This window comes from Labeo rohita, chromosome 4 (genome assembly GCF_022985175.1).
Source record: "Labeo rohita strain BAU-BD-2019 chromosome 4, IGBB_LRoh.1.0, whole genome shotgun sequence".
Lineage (NCBI taxonomy): Eukaryota > Metazoa > Chordata > Actinopteri > Cypriniformes > Cyprinidae > Labeo > Labeo rohita.
The window spans coordinates 18,338,158-18,357,907 of NC_066872.1; the positions used below are offsets into that span (position 1 = coordinate 18,338,158).

The 19,750-nt window shown below is 36.5% G+C and overlaps 1 protein-coding gene across 4 annotated transcripts; it reads left to right on the forward strand.

Moving 5' to 3' along the window:
• Nucleotides 1–809: 809 nt before the first annotated feature.
• Nucleotides 810–19,025, forward strand: LOC127164242 (CD209 antigen-like protein E). Of its 4 annotated transcripts, none has more exons than XM_051108073.1 (7): nucleotides 810–977; nucleotides 6,176–6,457; nucleotides 6,578–6,744; nucleotides 7,273–7,581; nucleotides 18,103–18,230; nucleotides 18,355–18,458; nucleotides 18,571–19,025. In XM_051108073.1, exons 3-7 carry the CDS (start codon nucleotides 6,597–6,599, stop codon nucleotides 18,695–18,697), a joined length of 816 nt encoding a protein of 271 aa, XP_050964030.1. In that variant the 5' UTR covers nucleotides 810–977; nucleotides 6,176–6,457; nucleotides 6,578–6,596; the 3' UTR covers nucleotides 18,698–19,025. The 4 variants fall into 4 exon arrangements, with proteins under 4 accessions (XP_050964030.1, XP_050964031.1, XP_050964028.1 ...); XM_051108074.1 differs by having other exon boundaries at nucleotides 6,176–6,436; XM_051108071.1 differs by lacking the exon at nucleotides 6,176–6,457.
• The last annotated feature ends 725 nt before the right edge of the window (nucleotides 19,026–19,750 follow it).

Sequence of the window (19,750 nt, forward strand, 5' to 3'; positions counted from 1 at the left end):
TACATAGCTTAGCTTTTCAAAAACAGAACATCATACCAACAGCCAAACATGGTGGTGGGTAGGGTGGTTTGCAGCTGCTTTGCAGCTTCAAATTTAAGATTTTGGAGTGTCCAAGTCAAAGTCCAGACTTAAATCCAATTGAGATTCTGTGGCATGACCTTAAACAGTCCATTCATGCTTAAAAACCCACCAATGTGGCTGAATTAAAACAATTTAGCAAAAAATGGTGGGCCAAAATTCCTCCACACCGATGCGAAAAACTTGCCAGTTAGCGCAAACATTTGATTGTAGTTGTTGTTGCCAAGTGTGGCACAACTAATAATTAGGTTTAGGGGGCAATTATTTTTTCACATAGGGCCAGACAGGTTTGGAAAGCTTTTTCCTCTTAATAAATGAAATCATTATTTCAAAACAGCATTTTGTATTTACTTGGGTTATCTTTATGTAATATTAAAATTAGTTTGGTGATCTGAATCATTCAAGTGTGACAAATATGCAAAAAATGTAAAAAAAAACAACAAAAAAACGGAATTACTTTTTCATGTAAATGTAGACGCTGCTAAAACTATCAACCATAAAACTGATCAGCTGTCTGGAATTTTGATGTACCAACAACAACCTAAACATTTCTGAAAGGTGTGCAACACCACATGTGAAAATGAATACATGCATTTCAACCTCATTAAAATGAACACAATCTACATTGCTGAAACTGTCTTTCTGCATTGAGTTAAAGTTCCTTTTTTCATAAACATTTGCAACATTTCCGCAAAGAACGGTTCCTTCTTGCATAAATACTGGACACACAAACACATCTGAGGAACACAACACAGTTCACCTGTTTTCTGACACTGAAAATATCCTAAGAAGATGAAAAAACATTGATGTCTAAGAATATCTGGATGTTGTGAGAGGTAAAGTCGGACAAAAAGTTCACAGATTCAACGCCACGAGAGTCAAGTCATCTTAATTTACAGGTACTGAGATTAATCAAGAATATATTTCAGTATATGTAACCCTCTTTGTGAAACCCCGGCTAAAGTTGCATAATTTAATTCTGAAATAAAGAGCGTCAAAGCTGTGATAGCCACAAAAATGACAAAAATAGGTAATTTGTGTTTATTGCTGTAAATGATGATGATTATTATTATCATTATTATTATTATTATTATGCATGACAGGGGCATAGCCATCATTTCAGAGGTGAGGGGGACAGAAATGTCATGTAATAATAACAATGTAATAATATCTTTTTTTTTTAATTCTTTTTAATTGACAAAGAGATGGACAATTACCAATAATTTGTATTCTGTAATGTTTTTTCCTATATTTTCATAATGGCAAATTTATGATTTGTTCATATGCTACACTTTTCCCCAATTTTTAATCACAGAATAAGGCAGAAAATATATCTTAGTTTCTGTAGGCTATTGTACTAAACGATATGTCAGTTAGCACTGCATTATTCAGATACTTGGAGATGACTTGAACAACACACATATACCATATTCGTGAATGTATTGTCTTCACATTTTTTGTTTGTTTGGTTTTTAATTCAGCTTAGCCATAGAGATAGTTGGATGCCTTTGTCTAGGGATTTCCTAGCACATTGTAAGTTATTACTTCTACGAGCAAGAGCGCCCTCCGGCTCCGGCTCCACATCCACTGTGTTTTCTACGCCCATGATTCGTGACACAGTTCTTAATTTTCATTTGGAACATGATAAATGCTGAAAATAATGATTTGATTGACACTATGTGTTATAATTCACGTTTTATAATTAAATTGCCTGTAGATCCACTTTTAGGAGCGAATATTGAAGTTATCATTTTCTGTATGATCTTTATCAGTCTTTCACATGATTTTGGAGGAATTCTGGCTCACTGTTCTTTACAACATTTCTGTAGTTTATTGAGGTTTGTGGCATTTGTTCATGCACAGCTCTCACCACAACACTTCGGTCAGGATGTGGTCTTAACTTTGGCTGGGCTACTGCAACACCCTTGATTCTTTTTAGCTGTTCTGTTGTAGATTATCTGGTATGCTTGGGATTATTAACCTGTTGCATGACCTGATTTTGGCCCAACTATATATGTCTTCACATTTGACCAGGGGCACAGATGCGATTTTTAAACTGGGGGGGACCAAGCTGTCAGTAAATGATTTCAACTTTCAACTTTCAACTTTCAAGGTAATTTGGGCATTAACTAATGCTGAAGTAGTTACATTGCATAATTTGGGCTAATGGTTTGCACTAAAAAGCCATTGGGGAAGTCTAATTTGAAATCATGGATAAACAACAGTTAACAAAGGTAAACAAAGGCCTGCCTGATCAACACTAGCAATGCATGATCAAACTGCTAATTGTCTAGTATGCCAATCACTCACCAAAACTTTGCCTTATGCAAAATATATTTTATTTAGCTTAAATTGAACGTGGTCGCGGTTGTGCGAGTGCATGGTCTGCACTGCTCCAAAAGCTTTTGCTCTATAAAGCGCGCATTGCAGCAGGAGTCAGAATTCACTGATCACGTAAAGCGAGGTGCATTCAGTGCAATTGCTTCTGATATAGAGCCTGGTTTATACCACTAGCCACATCAGCACGAGCGAGAAGGTGTGCAGCTAGCAGCAAAAATGACGCGAATATTGAGGAAAACGACAAATTTTCTTTTTGTTTTCATTTTGAAAAGCTATAATTTACCTCACATTACGTTTTATTTGATTCCTCAGTGTTTGCTAAACATTATGTTAGTCGGTATAGGCTAATACAGCATGTATGCCATTCTTCATCTTATTCGTTTTGTAGCCTGTTTTATTGTTGTTACGCTTTAAATAAAGAATAGGCTACCAATGAATCCATCTTTTGTTTTAGTCTTAAAAAGTGAAAGGTGTATAAATGTAAGCAAAACAGACAATAATCTTTTCTTGTAAAACGTGACAAGATCGCGAATTTGAAAGTGAAAGCGTCTGAAGCCCGACTTATAACAAAAGAGGAACTCCCGTTCTCAAAATTCAAACCAAAAATAATTCTACTGATAAAAAAAACAAAAAAAAACGTACGAGTTGAGGGTTTACCACTTTCGTTACCATATAACTATAAACTACGATAAAAGTTAATCAGCATGCATTGATTAAAGTTGTAGTCAAAAAAAAAAGACCAATTTTTGTGCTCCTGCGGCCAACTGAGAAAGTCGCAAATGAGTGACCCGTGGAAAGAAAGTCTAGAGCCCTGCTCAGCCTGTGACTGATTCTGAAGCACTAGTGGCAATAATTAGGGAGCGGTGGCAGAGACAGTGAGGGGGCGGATCGGGTCACTATGAATCTGGGGGGGTCATGTCTCCCCTGTCCCTAGTGACATCTGCGCGCCTGGAGTAGAGGCCATACATTGATTGCGCATGCGCGAAGCACAAACCGAAAAATTAAATTTCATTTGCTCATGTTGTTTGCCAGATTAAGTGGAATAACTGAATGATCAGATGATACAAGGACCGTGAGTTTTTCAGTGTAAACGGAAGGCATTTCAGTGTAAAAGGAAGCACTTCTGGCGGAAGCTCCAGATGCCGGGGCATTTTAAAACGCTTAACGTGACTTAATCAAAACAATATGTTTTTAAAAGACCTTTAATATAGCATACAGTGTACCAGGGGCATAATTTCCACTGGGCACTTTTCAAAATCCTGTTTGTGTCCCCCCTCACTTTCAAATTCGTTTGTTAAATCAGTGTCTTGTATTGTAGAACGGACGCTCAGCAACGCCGAGAGTTCACGCAATCGTGCAAAAACCAAAAGTAAAACATGCACGTGACTTCAAAAGCAAGTTTAATACCCCGCATTTAGAGAGCGTCTCCCCAATGCGCACAAATTAGACTACATAACATATATAGGATGCTATTAGTATGTAGGCTATAATAGGTTGTGTAGCTAAATTTTAGTCTCTATTTGCACTTTGAATATTGAGAGAATAATTTCTCATGTGTCGGCACAATCTTCTTCCGTTTAACTTTGGCGCATACATTCTAAATCGATATTTCAAATGTTGCAAACATCTGTTTAAGAAACAGTTTTTGTAGAGAAAAGGGGCTTTAACACAAAAGTGTTGTCACATGACAGAATTAGCCAACAGTCAGCATCTGTGTTGCTCATGTTAAAGCACCCTTTCCCAGATCAAAAGCACATAAATCACATTCATATGATTAATTGACAAGTTACCTCTCAAACATACATATCTTGATTTGATGTTCCTTCAATAGGCTACGTTGCAAGTTTTAAATTAATTCGTTTTGGCTTGTGAGTAGCTTATATTTTTATTCTTGTTGTGTTCTGAGTATTGTCCCATTAAATTTAAAGGATTTGTTCTGAAATGAGGGGAAATAAAAAAAAAAAACGTTTTTTTTTCAATATGTTTGGCTGACTGTTTTTTATTATGACAATGAAGCTGCGTCGTCCAGTTATTAGAAAGTTCATTTATTTCAGTAAGTCAACTCAAATTGTGAAACTAGTGTATTACATTCAGTGCACACAGACTGAAGTAGTTTAAGTCTTTGGTTCTTTTAATTGTGATGATTTTGGCTCACATTTAACAAAAACCCACCAATTCACCAACCCACCATCTCAACAAATTAGAATACTTCATAAGACCAATAAAAAAAACATTTTCAGTGAATTATTGGCCTTCTGGAAAGTATGTTAATTTACTGTATATGTACTCAATACTTGGTAGGGGCTCCTTTTGCTTTAATTACTGACACAATTTGGCAGGGCATGGAGGTGATCAGTCTGTGGCACTGCTGTGGTGGTATGGAAGCCCAGGATTCTTTGACAGTGGGCGTCAGCTCATCTGCATTTTTCTGGTCTCTTGTTTCTCATTTTGTTCTTGACAATACCCCATAGATTCTGTATGAGGTTTAGGTCTGTAGAGTTTGCTGGCCAGTCAAGCACACTAACATCATGGTCATTTAACCAACTTTTGGTGCTTTTGGCAGTGTGGGTAAGTGCCAAATCCTGCTGGAAAATGAAATCAGCATCTTTAAAAAGCTGGTCAGCAGAAGGAAGCACAAAGTACTCCAAAATTTCTTGGTAAACGGGTGCAGTAACTTTGGTTTTCAAAAAAACACAGTGGACCAACACCAGCAGATGACATTGCACCCTAGATCATCACAGACGAAAAAATAACACTGGACTTCAAGCAACTTGGGCTATGAGCTTCTTCACCCTTCCTCCAGACTCTAGGACCTTGGTTTCCAAATGAAATACAAAACTTGCTTTCATCTGAAAAGAGGACTTTGGACCACTGGGCAGCAGTCCATTTCTTCTTCTTAGCCCAGGTAAGACGCCTCTGACATTGTCTGTGGTTCAGGAGTGGCTTAACAAGAGGAATACGACAACTGTAGCCAAATTCCTTCACACGTCTGTGTGTGGTGGCTCTTGATGCCTTGACCCCAGCCTCAGTCCATTCCTTGTGAAGTTCACTCAAATTCTTGAATCGATTTTGCTTGACAAGCCTCTCAAGGCTGTGGTTCTCTCGGTTGGTTTTTCTTCCACACTTTTCCCTTCCAATCAACTTTCTGTTAACATCCTTGGATACAGCACTCTGTGAACAGCCAGCTTCTTTGGCAATGAAAGTTTTTGGCTTACCCTCTTTGTGAAGGGTGTTAATAATTGTCTTCTGGACAACTGTCATATCAGCAGTCTTCCCCATGATTGTCTAGCCTAGTGAACCAAACTGAAAGACCATTTTAAAGGCTCAGGAAACCTTTGCAGGTGTTTTGAGTTGATTAGCTGATTGGCATGTCACCATATTCTAATTTGTTGAGATAGTGAATTGGTGGGTTTTTGTTAAATGTCAGACAAAATCATCAAAATTAAAAAAACCAAAGACTTAAACTACTTCAGTCTGTGTGCACTGAATTTATTTAATACACGAGTTTCACAATTTGAGTTGAATTACTGAAATAAATGAACTTTTCCATGACATTATAATTTACTGAGATGCACCTGTATGTTCATTCACAATAAAAACACAGTGTGATTTTGTAAAAAGGAAACAAACAGGATGCCGCTTTCTCAAGAGTGCATTAGAAAAATGAAATGAAATTCTGCATATTTGTTTTAATTAATTATTTATTTTAAAAATATTTTGCATATAGGCTTATTTGTTTCTTTTATATATCCACAAGTTTCCTACACCCCATGAGGCCTTGCGCCGAAAGTGGGAGCATCTTCTGGTTCAAAGTAAACAACGGGATGTGACACTAAATCATTCAACAGTTGACAGGAGTGACGGGCAAATGAAGCTTCATGAAGCACCGACTTTCCTCTGACTGTTTCGGAAAAGATTTAAAGCATTGAGAGTGTCGAAAACAGCGTGACCTGGGCTGATGATTTTATGTAGAAAACAGTGGATCACAAAAAAATTACTTTTGCTGGATTTTCGCAGAGTGGGTCACATATAGTTCACTGTATGAGTAGTTCAATTATGTTTTTGTTTTTTTTGCCACTTTAAAATTATATTTCATAGATAAATGACAAAGCATTTCAACTGTACGTAATTGTGAAATGTCTGTAATTGTGAATACCAGTATTGATTAAGGTTCAATAATGGATTCAGAAGACCGAATAGAAAAGGCTGTTGATATCTACATCAGTGCAGAAGCTGTAAGAGACATGAAACATAAAGACAAAAAGGACTTCGACGCAACAATAACTGAAGCACCTAAACACAGAGATAACTCAACTGGGATTAAAGGTAAGGGTTAATAGTTAACCAAAAAATAAAAAGATTCTGATTGTTTACTCACATCCAGGTCATCAAGTATGATCTGACATTTGGTCTTTGCATGTTCCTCTTGTAAATAATAGTAAATAACAGTAAATAATCTGGAAACCTATTAATTATTTGTCAGATGGGTTTTTGTGGATTAATTTAAAGCTAAATATGAATTTTGGACTGTTAAAAATGGTGAACGTTGAAACCTGTTCACTTGCATCAAATGGAGAAAAATCCTGGAATATTTTCTGTCAAAAGTTTAATTTTACATTGCCTGAAGGAAGAAAGTCATATACAGTGCATTTTGGATGACCTGGGAATGAGTAAACAATCAGGAAACCTTTTTGGGTGAACTACTCCTTTGCATGTACTCACAAACACAATAAAACCACACTAATAGACGTCTGACAAAGAGTAAAGTTATTCTACAGTTGACATGTTTTCAAATCATGTCAACCGTATAATATGAGGAAGTAAAGAGACTAAATTCCTATCTATCATCTTCAGGAACTGATGGTGTGAAAACCAGAAGCTCCACAGCAGCTGTGGTGTGTTTGCTGCTGGTGTGTGTTCTCCTGCTGACTGCAGTCATAGTGCTGTGTGTCCACATTCATACAAAGACCACAAACTACACACAAGAGAGACAACAGCTCCTAATTAACATGACCAACCTCACAGAAGAGAGAGACCAGCTACTAATCCAAAATAAAAACCTGACTAATGAGAGAAAACTGCTAATATTCCAGACGGATAATCTGATGAATGAGAGCAACCGGTGGAAATCAGAAAAAAAAGAACTCCAGGTGTATTTTGCAAGTAAGTTCTTCACTTGACCTGGTAACTTGCTCTGAAGCAGGCTCAGTTTTTAATGTGGAGTGCATTGGATCTGTTGTTTTGGGATTGTGTGTTTATAATGATGTAGGTGCATCAAAAATAATTTGAATATTATGAAAAAGTTCATTTTTTTTATTGTAACTTATTTTAAAAACTGAAACTTTCATATATTCTAGATTCATTATATGTAAAGTAAAATATTTCTAAAGTTTTTTTTTGTTTTACTTTTGATGATTAGAGCTTACAGCTCATGAAAGTCAAAAATCCAGTATCTCAAAATATTAGAATATTTCCTAAGATCAATCAAAAAACGGATTTGCAAAACAGAAAAGTTCATGTTTTTTAAAGTATGTTCATTTAGGCACTCAGTACTTGGTCAGCAGCACATATTACAGCAAATGACTTGCTCCTAGCACAAATTACAGCATCAGTGATGTGTGGCATGGAAGTGATCAGCCTGTGGCACTGCTGAGGCACTATTGAACCTTCAGATCGTCTGTATATTGTTGGATGCCAAATCATTACTGACTTAAGAAACTTCACACTGGACTTCAAGGAGCTTGGATTCTGTGCCTCTCCAGTCTTCCTCCAGACTCTGGGACCATGATTTCAACATGAAATGCAAAATTTACTTTTATCTGAAAACAGGACTTTGGACCACTGAGCAACAGTCCAGTTCTTTTTCTCCTTAGCCCAGGTAAGATGCTTCTGACGTTTCTGTCTCAGAAATGGCTTGGTAGCCCTTTTCCTGAAGACGTCTGAGGGTGTTGACTCTTGATGCACTAACTCCGGCTTCATTCTGCAACTTGTGAAGCTCTCCCAAGTGTTTGAATCGACTTTACTTGACAGTATTCTAAAGCTTGCGGTCATCCCTGTTACTTGTGCACCTTTGCCTACCCAATTTCTTCATTCCAGTCAACTTTGCATTTAATATGGTTTGATACAGCACTCTGTAAATAGCCACCCCATTCAGTAATGACCTTCTGTGACTTACTCTTTTTGTGGAGGGGGTCAATGATTGTCTTCTGGACCATTGCCAAGTTAGCGGTCTTCCCCATTAGTGTGGCTTCAAAGAACAAGTGATACCTGGAATTTATACTGTAGGGATGGTCATTTAATGAAACTCAAATGTAAATATTCTAATATTTTGAGATACTGGATTTTTGACCTTCATGAGCTGTATGCTCTAATCATCAAAATTAAAACAAACAAAAAAAACTTTTGAAATGTTCTACTTTTCATGTAATGAATCTAGAATATGTGAAGGTTTTAAATAAGCTACAACTTTTTCATGATATTTTAATTTTTTGAGATGCACCTGTATTTCAGGGATTTCAACTGAATATAAATATTATTTGAGACATTATATTAGGGATGCACCAAATTTTGGGCCACCGCAAATTATCGGCTACCGAGTCAATTCGGGTTTTTCTCTAAAAAAAAAAATTTACATTATATATAGGCCTATGTATGGTGCGCTGTACCGCACCACCTGGCAGTGTTAAGCATGCAGTTTGACTCTCCTCTAGCCGTCGTCACGTCATTGAGTGACGCTCCACTCAATATTCCACTCTCACTCATGCTTACCGGAAAGCAGGTTCCCTTCAAATAATGCACCGACAGGAAATTTCTATGTAGTATACTTGTTCCTGTTAGCAGTAGCACTGCTGTGCTGTAACATGCTGTAGTAGAGCTGTAATGGGCAATGCTGGTAAAAATGAGCATAAACATTTTGTTATTTTTTTTTCTAAATTACTAACACACAATTCACCATTTTCTCACAACTACAAATACAGTCTCAAAACTATACACAAATCTGTACAAACACGTTTGGCCTCAGATGACACAAACCTGACAAATATACAGACTACTTCACTAGAGAACACTAGTGAGATCAATTCAAAACACTACTACTACTACTACTACTTCTACTACACACACACACACACACACACACACACAAAAACAAAAGGAATCTTTTTTTAAATTTTCAGTGTCTACTAGAGTATTCCATATAGAGGGAATGGAGCGAAAATAGTGTTATTTTGAATACACTACTGTAAAGTGTAGATGAAAAGTACCACAAAAGAGAAGATAAAATGCCAAAGAATTCAATATGCACAAACAATAAAGTATACTGTCAGTACATACATACAAACATACATACATACTTAAATCAGCATCCTCTGATTATTTACATTATAGTATTGGTAATAAACTTTTTGCCATACTAAAGCAGTTTATTAGTCTTTTGACAAAAGACTTTCTCTACCTCCCCTAGATAGTCTTTCTAAAAAATACAGTACATAAAAGAAGTACTTGGCTACAAATAAATCTAACAGTTATGAGTTTGACGGTGGAATAACTTGTAGTATAGTATTTACTGTACATAGTTAAAGTTCTCTAATCTAAAATACTGTTACTATGTACTGTAATTATATATGTGTGTATGTTTTATAGAAACCCTGTAGATGAGCCTTTAGGCCAGTTTCCTTCCATAATGTTTTGTACTTCATCGGGAACTAATGTCATTTGATCTGTTCTCTTAATTGTTTTCCTTTCTGGTTCCTCTTTGTCTCGTACCACTAGGATTCACACTCTAAATAACATAATCACCTGTTCTCCTATTTAAGTTTGAAGTCAGGTAACCACCTGAGTGAAAAACCATCAGTGCCATCTACAGCTCATAATAAACCTGTTTTGTTTATTTAAATGTACGATACTTGCATTGCCTTGGTCATTGAACAAGCTTTATCTCCTATTGAATTCACACCTTCGGGAGGTCAAAGAGCTTATGGTGACTTTCACTTTTGGAGGTAAAGTTTATGACTCTGTCTCAGAGCATGGTATTTTGCATATGTAATTCGATACGGTATTTTTGAATTTACCTCTTTGATCTTTAGTAGCTATGCATCGAGACCAAACATGGCATAGGTGGGGTTATACTAACTAGTGATCCATCATAGCACATGCATAAAACAGTATACAATACAAAACACAAGGACAGTAGTATTACAAAATGACCTGGGGATATGCATGATAGGGAAGTCAAAGAAAGGATTGTCTGTGAATGAATAGGGAAGAGTCCATTTCTATGGGCATTGTGTGTCCTTCCTACGGGTAAATGTAGTAAGTGTTCCTCTGCCTGCATTCCTTTGAGCAATAACACCCATGTTATCAGATGGTAGCCCTGGCAACTGAGCCATTTTGGGGTGTTAGTTGCTTTCGGGGTTGTCCCCAAAACTCCAACATATGGCAGACTTGTTGATTTTAAAGATTATTTGTTGAATAATTTTAATGAATAATTGATTTGGTAAATCTATTGAACAACTGTGTGTCTGATTGGCCCAAACGCTACATGTTATTCTTATTTTCTGATTGGTTTGTCATCAGTTTTGCTACTCAATGTTTACACATGGATAAATGTGTGCTGTTTGAGTTCATATTGTGATGCTTGAGTTAATTATATTGTGTCTTTGTGTTTTCTGAATAAGAACATGGTTAAACCTGTGCAATATGAGTGCATTTTTGTATAAAGTTTTGAAGAAAACACTGAGCAAATTAGAACATGTGTGAAAACAGATAATGTGTTCAAAGTTATGAGAAATGTGTCTTTGTTTCGAGAACTGAATGAATGGTTTGGAAAATTGCGCCAAATGAATCAGTTTATAGAGTGTTACCAATCGAGAAAAACTGTAAACATTCAGACTTGAATTTCTCCAGTGGTGGGAAAAATACTTTAATATAGAATTTGATATGGGACAGGGAACATTAAGTTCTACATTGCATTATGAATGAAATAATAGTCCTAATAATTACAATGTGGTACAACAGAATCTGGTCGCCACTCGAATACTTTGTTTCACTGATCGGTAAGCCGTGCCCCGCTTAGTTACTGTCACTCACTAGGACAAACAAATTAAGTTGCTAATAATCTTACAATGACAGCTGTCAGTGTGAAAACCTTGTCCCAAAGTTTTTTTTGATCAATTTGCGACACAGAAGGACCCATCATTCAAGTGGGACTCATCGAATGCAAAACTAGCTTTTACATGTTGGTTGAACATAAATGTGTGTTGGTAGTGTGTGTACACAACCACCCTATAATGAAAAAAAAATCATCAATTTATTTAACAATTATTCGCATAGCGTGTAACATTTCGAGCTCTTCATCAGACAAATTAAACAACACTAATGTGCCACTCTTTATATCTCCAGGTGATCAAAGGTCACATGACCATACACAATATTTTAATAATAAATAATACATCAAAACAATAACAAATCAACCAAAGAAAAGACAAAAGAAAAAAAACTTACGAAACTATGCAAAATACAAGACAAAAATATTCTCAATAAACAGTTCAATAAACTTTAATCCCTGCAAACATACATAACACTAAGTTCAATTGGTCACACCAAAACCTTTATTGTATTATAAACCTTTAAATAAATATTGTAAATTTAAAGAAATGGACGAATGTCAAATGGAAGCCCAGGTTTCTTTGACAGTGGCCTTCAGCTTATCTGCATTTTTTGGTCTCTTGTTTCTCATTTTCCTCTTGAAAATACCCCATAGATTCTCTATGGGGGTTCAGGTCTGCTGAGTTTGCTGGCCAGTCAAGAAAAACCAACAACCATGATCATTTAACCAACTTTTGGTGCTTTTGGCAGTGTGGGCAGGTGCCAAATCCTGCTGGAAAATGAAATCGGCATCTTTAAAAAGCTGGTCAGCAGAAGGAAGCATGAAGTGCTCTAAAATTTCTTGGTAAACGGGTGCAGTGACTTTGGTTTTCAAAAAACACAGTGGACCAACACCAGCAGATGACATTGCACCCCAAATCATCACAGACTGTGGAAGCTTAACACTGGACTTTAAACAACTTGGGCTATGAGTTTCTCTACCCTTCCTCCAGACTCTAGGACCTTGGTTTCCAAATGAAACTTGTTCTCATCTGAAAATAGGATTTTGGACCACTGGGCAACAGTCCATTTCTTCTTCTCCTCAGCCCAGGTAAGACGCCTCTGACATTGTCTGTGGTCCAGGAATGGCTTAACAAGAGGAATACGACAACTGTAGCCAAATTCCTTGACATGTCTATGTGTGGTGGCTCTTGATGCCTTGACCCCAGCATCAGTCCATTCCTTGTGAAGTTCACCCAAATTCTTGAATCGATTTTGCTTGACAAGCCTCTCAAGGCTGCGGTTCTCTCGGTTGGTTGTGCATCTTTTCTTCCACACTTTTTCCTTCCACTCAACTTTCTGTTAACATGCTTGGATACAGCACTCTGTGAACAGCCAGCTTCTTTGGCAATGAATGTTTGTGGCTTACCCTCTTTGTGAAGGGTGTCAATGATTGTCTTCTGGACAACTGTCAGATCAGCAGTCTTCCCCATGATCGTGTAGCCTAGTGAACCAAAGAGGCCGGCATCTTCGCAGAGGATGTACATCGCAGAGCCTGTGCTACACTAGCTTTTGTGCTTTATTTTTCGAAAACAATGACCAATCGTTTCGCTAGATAAGACCCTTCTTCCTCGGCTGGGATCGTTTAGAGCCCTTTGAAGCTGCATTTAAACTACATTTTGGAAGTTCAAATTCTTCTGAACTTTCTTCCGTGCAGCGTATGACCAGTGTGATTTAAACATTCAAATCTGCGTTCGTGCTGCTGCTGACCTAAATAGAGCCACTGTCATGTATATAGATGAAACAGTTTCACAGATTTTCAACCACACAGTTCATTATTTCTGTGTTACAAACATTCAAATAATCACAGAAGTACTGGGATAAAAGTTAATAGTCTGGATATAAACTCATATGTACAGTAGAGACATTCCAAATAATGTTAAAGATTTATTGATTACGTTGTTATGCCAGTAGATGGTGAAAGGGGGCTGTTAATAATGTATTTGTCTTTGATCATTCATTCAAAAACACTGATTCATCCAGTAATGAACCAAGTGAATCACTGAATCATTTACTTATAAATTAGGCCTACATGTGATTTTGTTTAGTTGTCTAATGTTTTTTTCTTTAGAATCGTAAGAGAACCACAACTTCTATTTTACAAAAACAACAACAACCCAATTCATCCAGAATCACGCAGCTCTATTTTGCAAAGAGCTCTTATATTATTAAATATTATTAAAATCTCAATTAGTGGAATGCACAGAGTAAATTTGATTTAGTTGGAGATCAAAAAGTTGGGATAACCTACAAAACCAAAAAAGTTGCGTAGGAAAACATATGTGTGCAAATACATGTGGTGCTTTTCTAAAATGTTTACGTTAGGCATTACATTCCGACTCCTACATTTTTGCTCAAGAGCACTTCACAAAGTGTTTTAGCGCTAAAACTAGCTCCTAAATCCTCATCAAGCTTCTAAAGCTCATTACAGCTACTATTAAAACTACAGTTCCCATTATAACCAGTAATGGTAATTTAAGGCTTTCCCCAGTCTTATATTTCACTCGAATGCAAGGAGCTTGCTGGCTTCCTGCTAGTCCACCATGCATAAACTTATACAGCACTTCCGGGTGAATATCTTTGAATTCCCTAGAAATTTGTCTGCTATACCGCAACTACTTCCCTTGCAATATCTCTGTATAATTCTCCACACAGCTCCTGAGAAAGAAGCTAAAAATTCCATCTTTTTGATAACTTTGGAGTCATCAGGTATTTTTCTACAAACCTGTAGTTGTTTTACAGAGCCAGCTACATGACTAACACTTGTTCCCTCAATTCTTCTTAATGCTTTGCATAGAACAGCTAATTTTCATCCCTCATCTTCTGCACTGCATCAGCTTTTGCGTGGCAAGGGCATCCCCTAAATACAGCTACGTGATTTCCTCCACAATTACAACATTTGATCTGATTTTTACATTTAGGTTCTTTACTTTGCAAGCTTTCTTTTGCTGCACAGCAGTTTTACAAATGACCATCTACAGTCCATTTGCTGAAGTCTTAGCATGTCTGATAGGACCAATCTCTTGATTTATAGCACTCAATAATTTCAAAGGGCTATTTGATCCAAAACTCCCTTTTCCATCTCTATCTTTAAAAAACACCTTAAATTCTTCATCTGAAGTGTTCAAATGCAAAACCAGCTAAATCCATCTGACGTCTTAATTTAAAAAATGCATTTTTATTAAGCTCAGATGAATAGGTTTCTATGTAAGTACCGGTACTTCTGATTAGGCTGAGGCTGGAATTTAGCAAGTTTGAAGAAAAAGTATTTGATGGACATATTATATGTATCGAGAACATTCACTCAGTATCATTATCTCATTTTTGACCGCGATGGTTTTTAGCTGGTTTTGCATCTGAACTCTTCATCTCTTCTTTTATTCTCCATCTTCCTGCTCTTACCTTGTCTATCTATATCGCTATCTGTAGAAGTTTCAACATCCTGTGGAATTTTACAATTTCTCTTCCCTTTTTTGCCCATCCTCTAACACCCCCCCCCAAACCCACTCAACATGGTCTGACTATCAGAATATTCAACCAAAAGTAAAATATCTTTAACATTCAGCTTCAATCGTAAATCGTCTTTGTTTGCCAGGTTGAGACCACGCGCCTTCCTCAGCAACCCCTTAGCAGTACACTTAAAATTTATTTTATGTATACTTACATATATTAGTTTGAGTATATTTTTAGTATACTTTATGTAATAAGTATACATGTACTGGTAGTATACTTGTAAGTGTACAATTTCAGTTTTCTTATTTAGTACACTTTAAGTATAGTCTCTGTAAACTACTAGTTTATAAGGGAACAAGAACACTTCAAAATAAGAGTCTACAAAACCAAGACAGGGAAACATAGCCTGCTTCCTAGGGTGCTTCTTAATATTCCTCCTCATCTCCTCGTTCCTCCATCCTCCATTCTATAACCCGGAAACTGATCAGCCATCTTGTAGGACATCTCAATTCTCTAATTACACTGCAAGGAGGCAAGGATCGAGGAGTGAGGAGGCTTCCTAAAGGAGTCATGAGCGAGGATACACAGGTGTCCTTTCCGCAAAGGACACCTGTGTATTCTCGCTCATGACTCCTTGTTTTATCGACTAAACGTGGTGCACATATAAATTCTCCTCCCCCTTCACATCTGTCGTAATACTTTACATTTATATTTTACCTCTGCAGTTTAAATAATGTAATATATTTCAACAGGGCATATTGCTTTATTCATTTTCATTATGAATGCCTTAAATAACAAACTCTGACAACATATGGGCAGATCCTTTTAGCGCAGCTGATGACGCTTTGACGTGATATTTGAGTAGTCAAGAATGTTCCAATAATAATCCTTTGATTCCTCCGTCTTTTCCTTGCGTCCTTCTCTGGCATCCTGAAGGGGTGGGGCTAAGATGCGAGGAAAGGAAGCAAGGATGCACAAATAAGAAATGAGAAGCACCCTCAATGTGTCACGGCGTCGTATGCGGGGAATAAGGAGTACGGACGCGGAGAATTTGGAACATGCACTTTTATTGAATAATCCACACTAGGAACAGGAACGGACAGGAACAGCAGGGAATCCAACGCAAAACAACATAAAAAGACTAAGAGCGAACATGGAGTGACAATAAACAATAACCGACAACCAAACGGGGAACACAACCAAACTTAAATACACAGACCAATCAGGGAGAGACAGGTGTGAATGATCAAACAGTGACGTAATAATTGAAGACGGAACAGGAAAGACCAAATAAGGGCATACATAAGGAAAAACCACAAAAACAGTCCACAGGGGTGTGACACAATGTGCATACTATCCATCCTAAATTCTATGTGATAGCAGTAATTTTCAATACTATTTAGGGCAGATAGGGTGGATAGTATGCACATTGGAACACAGGGATGGACTGGAATCATGAGAGTAATATGAATATCTGAACATACAAAACAGAAGAAAGAACAGGGTACCTGCTTGTAAACAAAAACATTTAATTCTAGCTTCATGCATTTTAACGCTTAAATGTGGGCAAGTTTCATAAATAAAAATAAAGAAATAAACAACATTTTGAAAAAGAGAAAAGGAAAAAAGACTATGAATTGGATTCAGAATGATAATCAAAACGTGGATGGAATCAATCAACACCCCAAAGCTTGAGTCATTTTATTACAAAGCGTTACACAGTTTTGATGCCTGATGTTTTATGTCTGATGACCCTGTTAGATTACATGTGAAAGCATCTGTTGTTTCAGTTCTGGAAATTCTGTACAGAAGATGTGTACTAGTGCCACCTACCGTATAACAATGAAATCACAGATTCTAGGAGCACAAGTATAGCTCAAATATATTTAGAATTTTTGTAAGTATGAGTCAAGTATATTTAAATGTCATTTTAAGTATATGTCTGAGAAGTACATAAAAGGTAGAATAAAAGTATACTTTATTTAAAAGGAGTATACTAATAGCACACTTGAATAAACTTCTTTTTCGTAAGGGACCAACTTATCCTTTTCGTGTCAAGCAACGGTTCTCCTGCTAACTCGGTTGTGGCTAGAAGGGATACAGCTCTGACCTAAACTTAGCCCTTACTATAATACAAAAACAGTATTTTTGTTGTACAGTGTGACAAAATTAATGTTAGATTGATGTGCGCATGCCCAGTAGCCAGAGCTGTGTCCCTTCTAGCCTTTTCCTGCTAACTCCCTCTATCCACATGGCTTTACTTAAGGAAATCTAAAACACCCTGACCCTACTGGTAAGGAAGAGAACTGCCAAAATTCTTATTAACAGGCTCATGTCTGTTACACCTCAAGTCTGCCTCGTGAGATCCACTTTCTTGCAGATTTTATCTCCAACTCACCCACCTGTGATTTTATAATGATCCTGAAGACGATGATTAGCATGCTCAGGTGTGCGATTAAGGTTATAATTAAGCTCTGCAGAAAAGTGGATCTCGTGAGCCAGATTTGAGAATCCCTGGCCTCTATGAAACAACAGGTTCTAAAAAGGTCTCTTTTGGTTTGAGGCATTCCACTTCAACTGAGTGGCCAGAGAATGGCCAGTCAATGTTGTAAGTATTCTCCTAGTTGCATTACAGGTCTGCTTATACAAATATATGCACTTCTACTGCAACCGACAAATTACATTTTAACTTGGAGTGGATTAAAAAATGAGTTAAGCCAAGTTCACATTACATGACTTTAAATATTGGCAGACTGTTGTACTATTCGGACACACAACAAATGGAAATGAAATGAAACAACACATGAAACAGGAGTAATTTATTAGCGCTGCAAGCTGTTTGCGTGATGATCTGTTCTGAAAAATGTAGCTCCAATTTTTTGTGTTAGCACTTTTCTTAATAGCATGCTAGATATTTGTTTGGCGATGGTGAGTCATCAATGAGCCTTGATGCATTGTTGAGAAGGTCACACATAAAGACTGACGATACATAAAGCACTAATCACCTGCACTTGCAAATTGGGCTTAAATCGGGTTTAAATCGTGTCATCTGAATTAGGCATTAATGACTTGTCTGGTTGTTTATAGATGGATGGAAGTACTTTGAATCCAGTCTTTACTACTTTTCCTCTGATACGAAGAACTGGAATGACAGCAGAATATCTTGTAAAAAGAAAAAAGCAGATCTGATCATACTAAACAACAAAGAGGAACAAGTGAGTGAAATATTGTGTGTGTGTGTGTGTGTGTGTTTGTGGTGTTCAGTTTCTAAATAAAAGATAATATGCTGGAATGGGCCTGTGTTCATTTTATGAACTGTGTTATTGTTTCACTTCTTAGAATTTTGTGAAGAACATTACTGGTAATTCTGAATTCTGGATTGGTCTGACTTACATGGAAGATGGCACATGGAAATGGGTTGATGGCAGCAATATGACCACTGGGTGAGAAATAACTAATTTGAATGGATTATTATCCAATTATATGATGCTCACAGTTAGTATCATATCACACAGAAAGCAGCACTGTATATCTAATGCTGATCTGTTGATGCAGGTTATGGGAGTCTAGTCAACCTAATTCTCCTGAAAAAGAAAAATGTGCTCTAAATCATTCACCAGGATGTGCTGATTTTCCATGTAATGACCCATTTAAATGGATTTGTGAGAAGAGTTTTTTTTAAATGATGCATTATAACAAATATTGACATCTTGTTACAAAATCTTTGTTTGCTTTGCCCCTGTTAGCTGTGTGCCTTGTTTGTCTCCATAGCTACCCTTATTGGTTCCTTTAGCTACTCTCTGATCACACCCATACCTTGTTTGTTGCAATATTAACTCTTTGGTCCTTTTCTTCTCCCTTGTATAATTAGCCCTAATGTTTGACTTTTCAGTTGTTGAATGTTAAGTTCAAGTAAAGTTCAGCTGTTCTGCTTGTGTGTTTTTTCTTTCCCTTGGTCCCTGTGTTCTTCATTATGTGTTTACTTAATTTTACTCCAATAAAAACCCTGCAAACAGATACACACCTCTGTCTGATTACTTCTGCTGTAATCAGTGTTAATCTGACATCTCATCACAATACAATATTAACTCTCTTAGCCAGCGATATGATACAGATACAGTCAAAAGTTTACATCCCCCCTTCAGAATCTGCGAAAAACATTTTAACAAAATAAGAGAGATCATACAAAATGCATGTTATTGTTTATTTAGTACTGACCTGAATAAGATATTTAAAGTCAAAGATGTTTACATATTGTCCACAAGTAATATTATATTATAATAATAATAATAATAATAATAATAATAATAATAGAAATAATATAATATATGTATATATATATATATATATATATATATATATAGACACACACATTTAAAAGTTCACATCCCCTTGATTCTTAATACTCAGTGGCAGCTCGCCATGGAAACTGGAACTGACGCAAGTATTTTGTAATGACTATAACAATAACAACGATAATGGAGAAAAATAATAATAATAATATAACAATAATACTAATACTAATAATAATATTAATAATAATATGCTGTAGATAACTGTAGGTAATTATAAAGTTTTAATAAATGCATGAGCCTCCCAAAAGGAGGGGTATAAACAATAAATTATTGCTGAGCTTATATAAACTAGTTGATATACAGTGACAATAAAATTATTTTATTTATTTACTTCTTTCTTTCTTTACAAAATCATGCTTATTTCTTTCTTCCAGGGTATA

Coding starts and splice junctions, on each gene's coding strand:
- LOC127164242 (XM_051108073.1), top strand. CDS start 6,597: ATGGATTCAGAAGACCGAATAGAAAAGGCTGTTGATATCTACATCAGT. Junction 18,231..18,354: donor TAAACAACAAAGAGGAACAA/GTGAGTGAAATA, acceptor TTCACTTCTTAG/AATTTTGTGAAGAACATTAC. Junction 18,459..18,570: donor GGCAGCAATATGACCACTGG/GTGAGAAATAAC, acceptor CTGTTGATGCAG/GTTATGGGAGTCTAGTCAAC.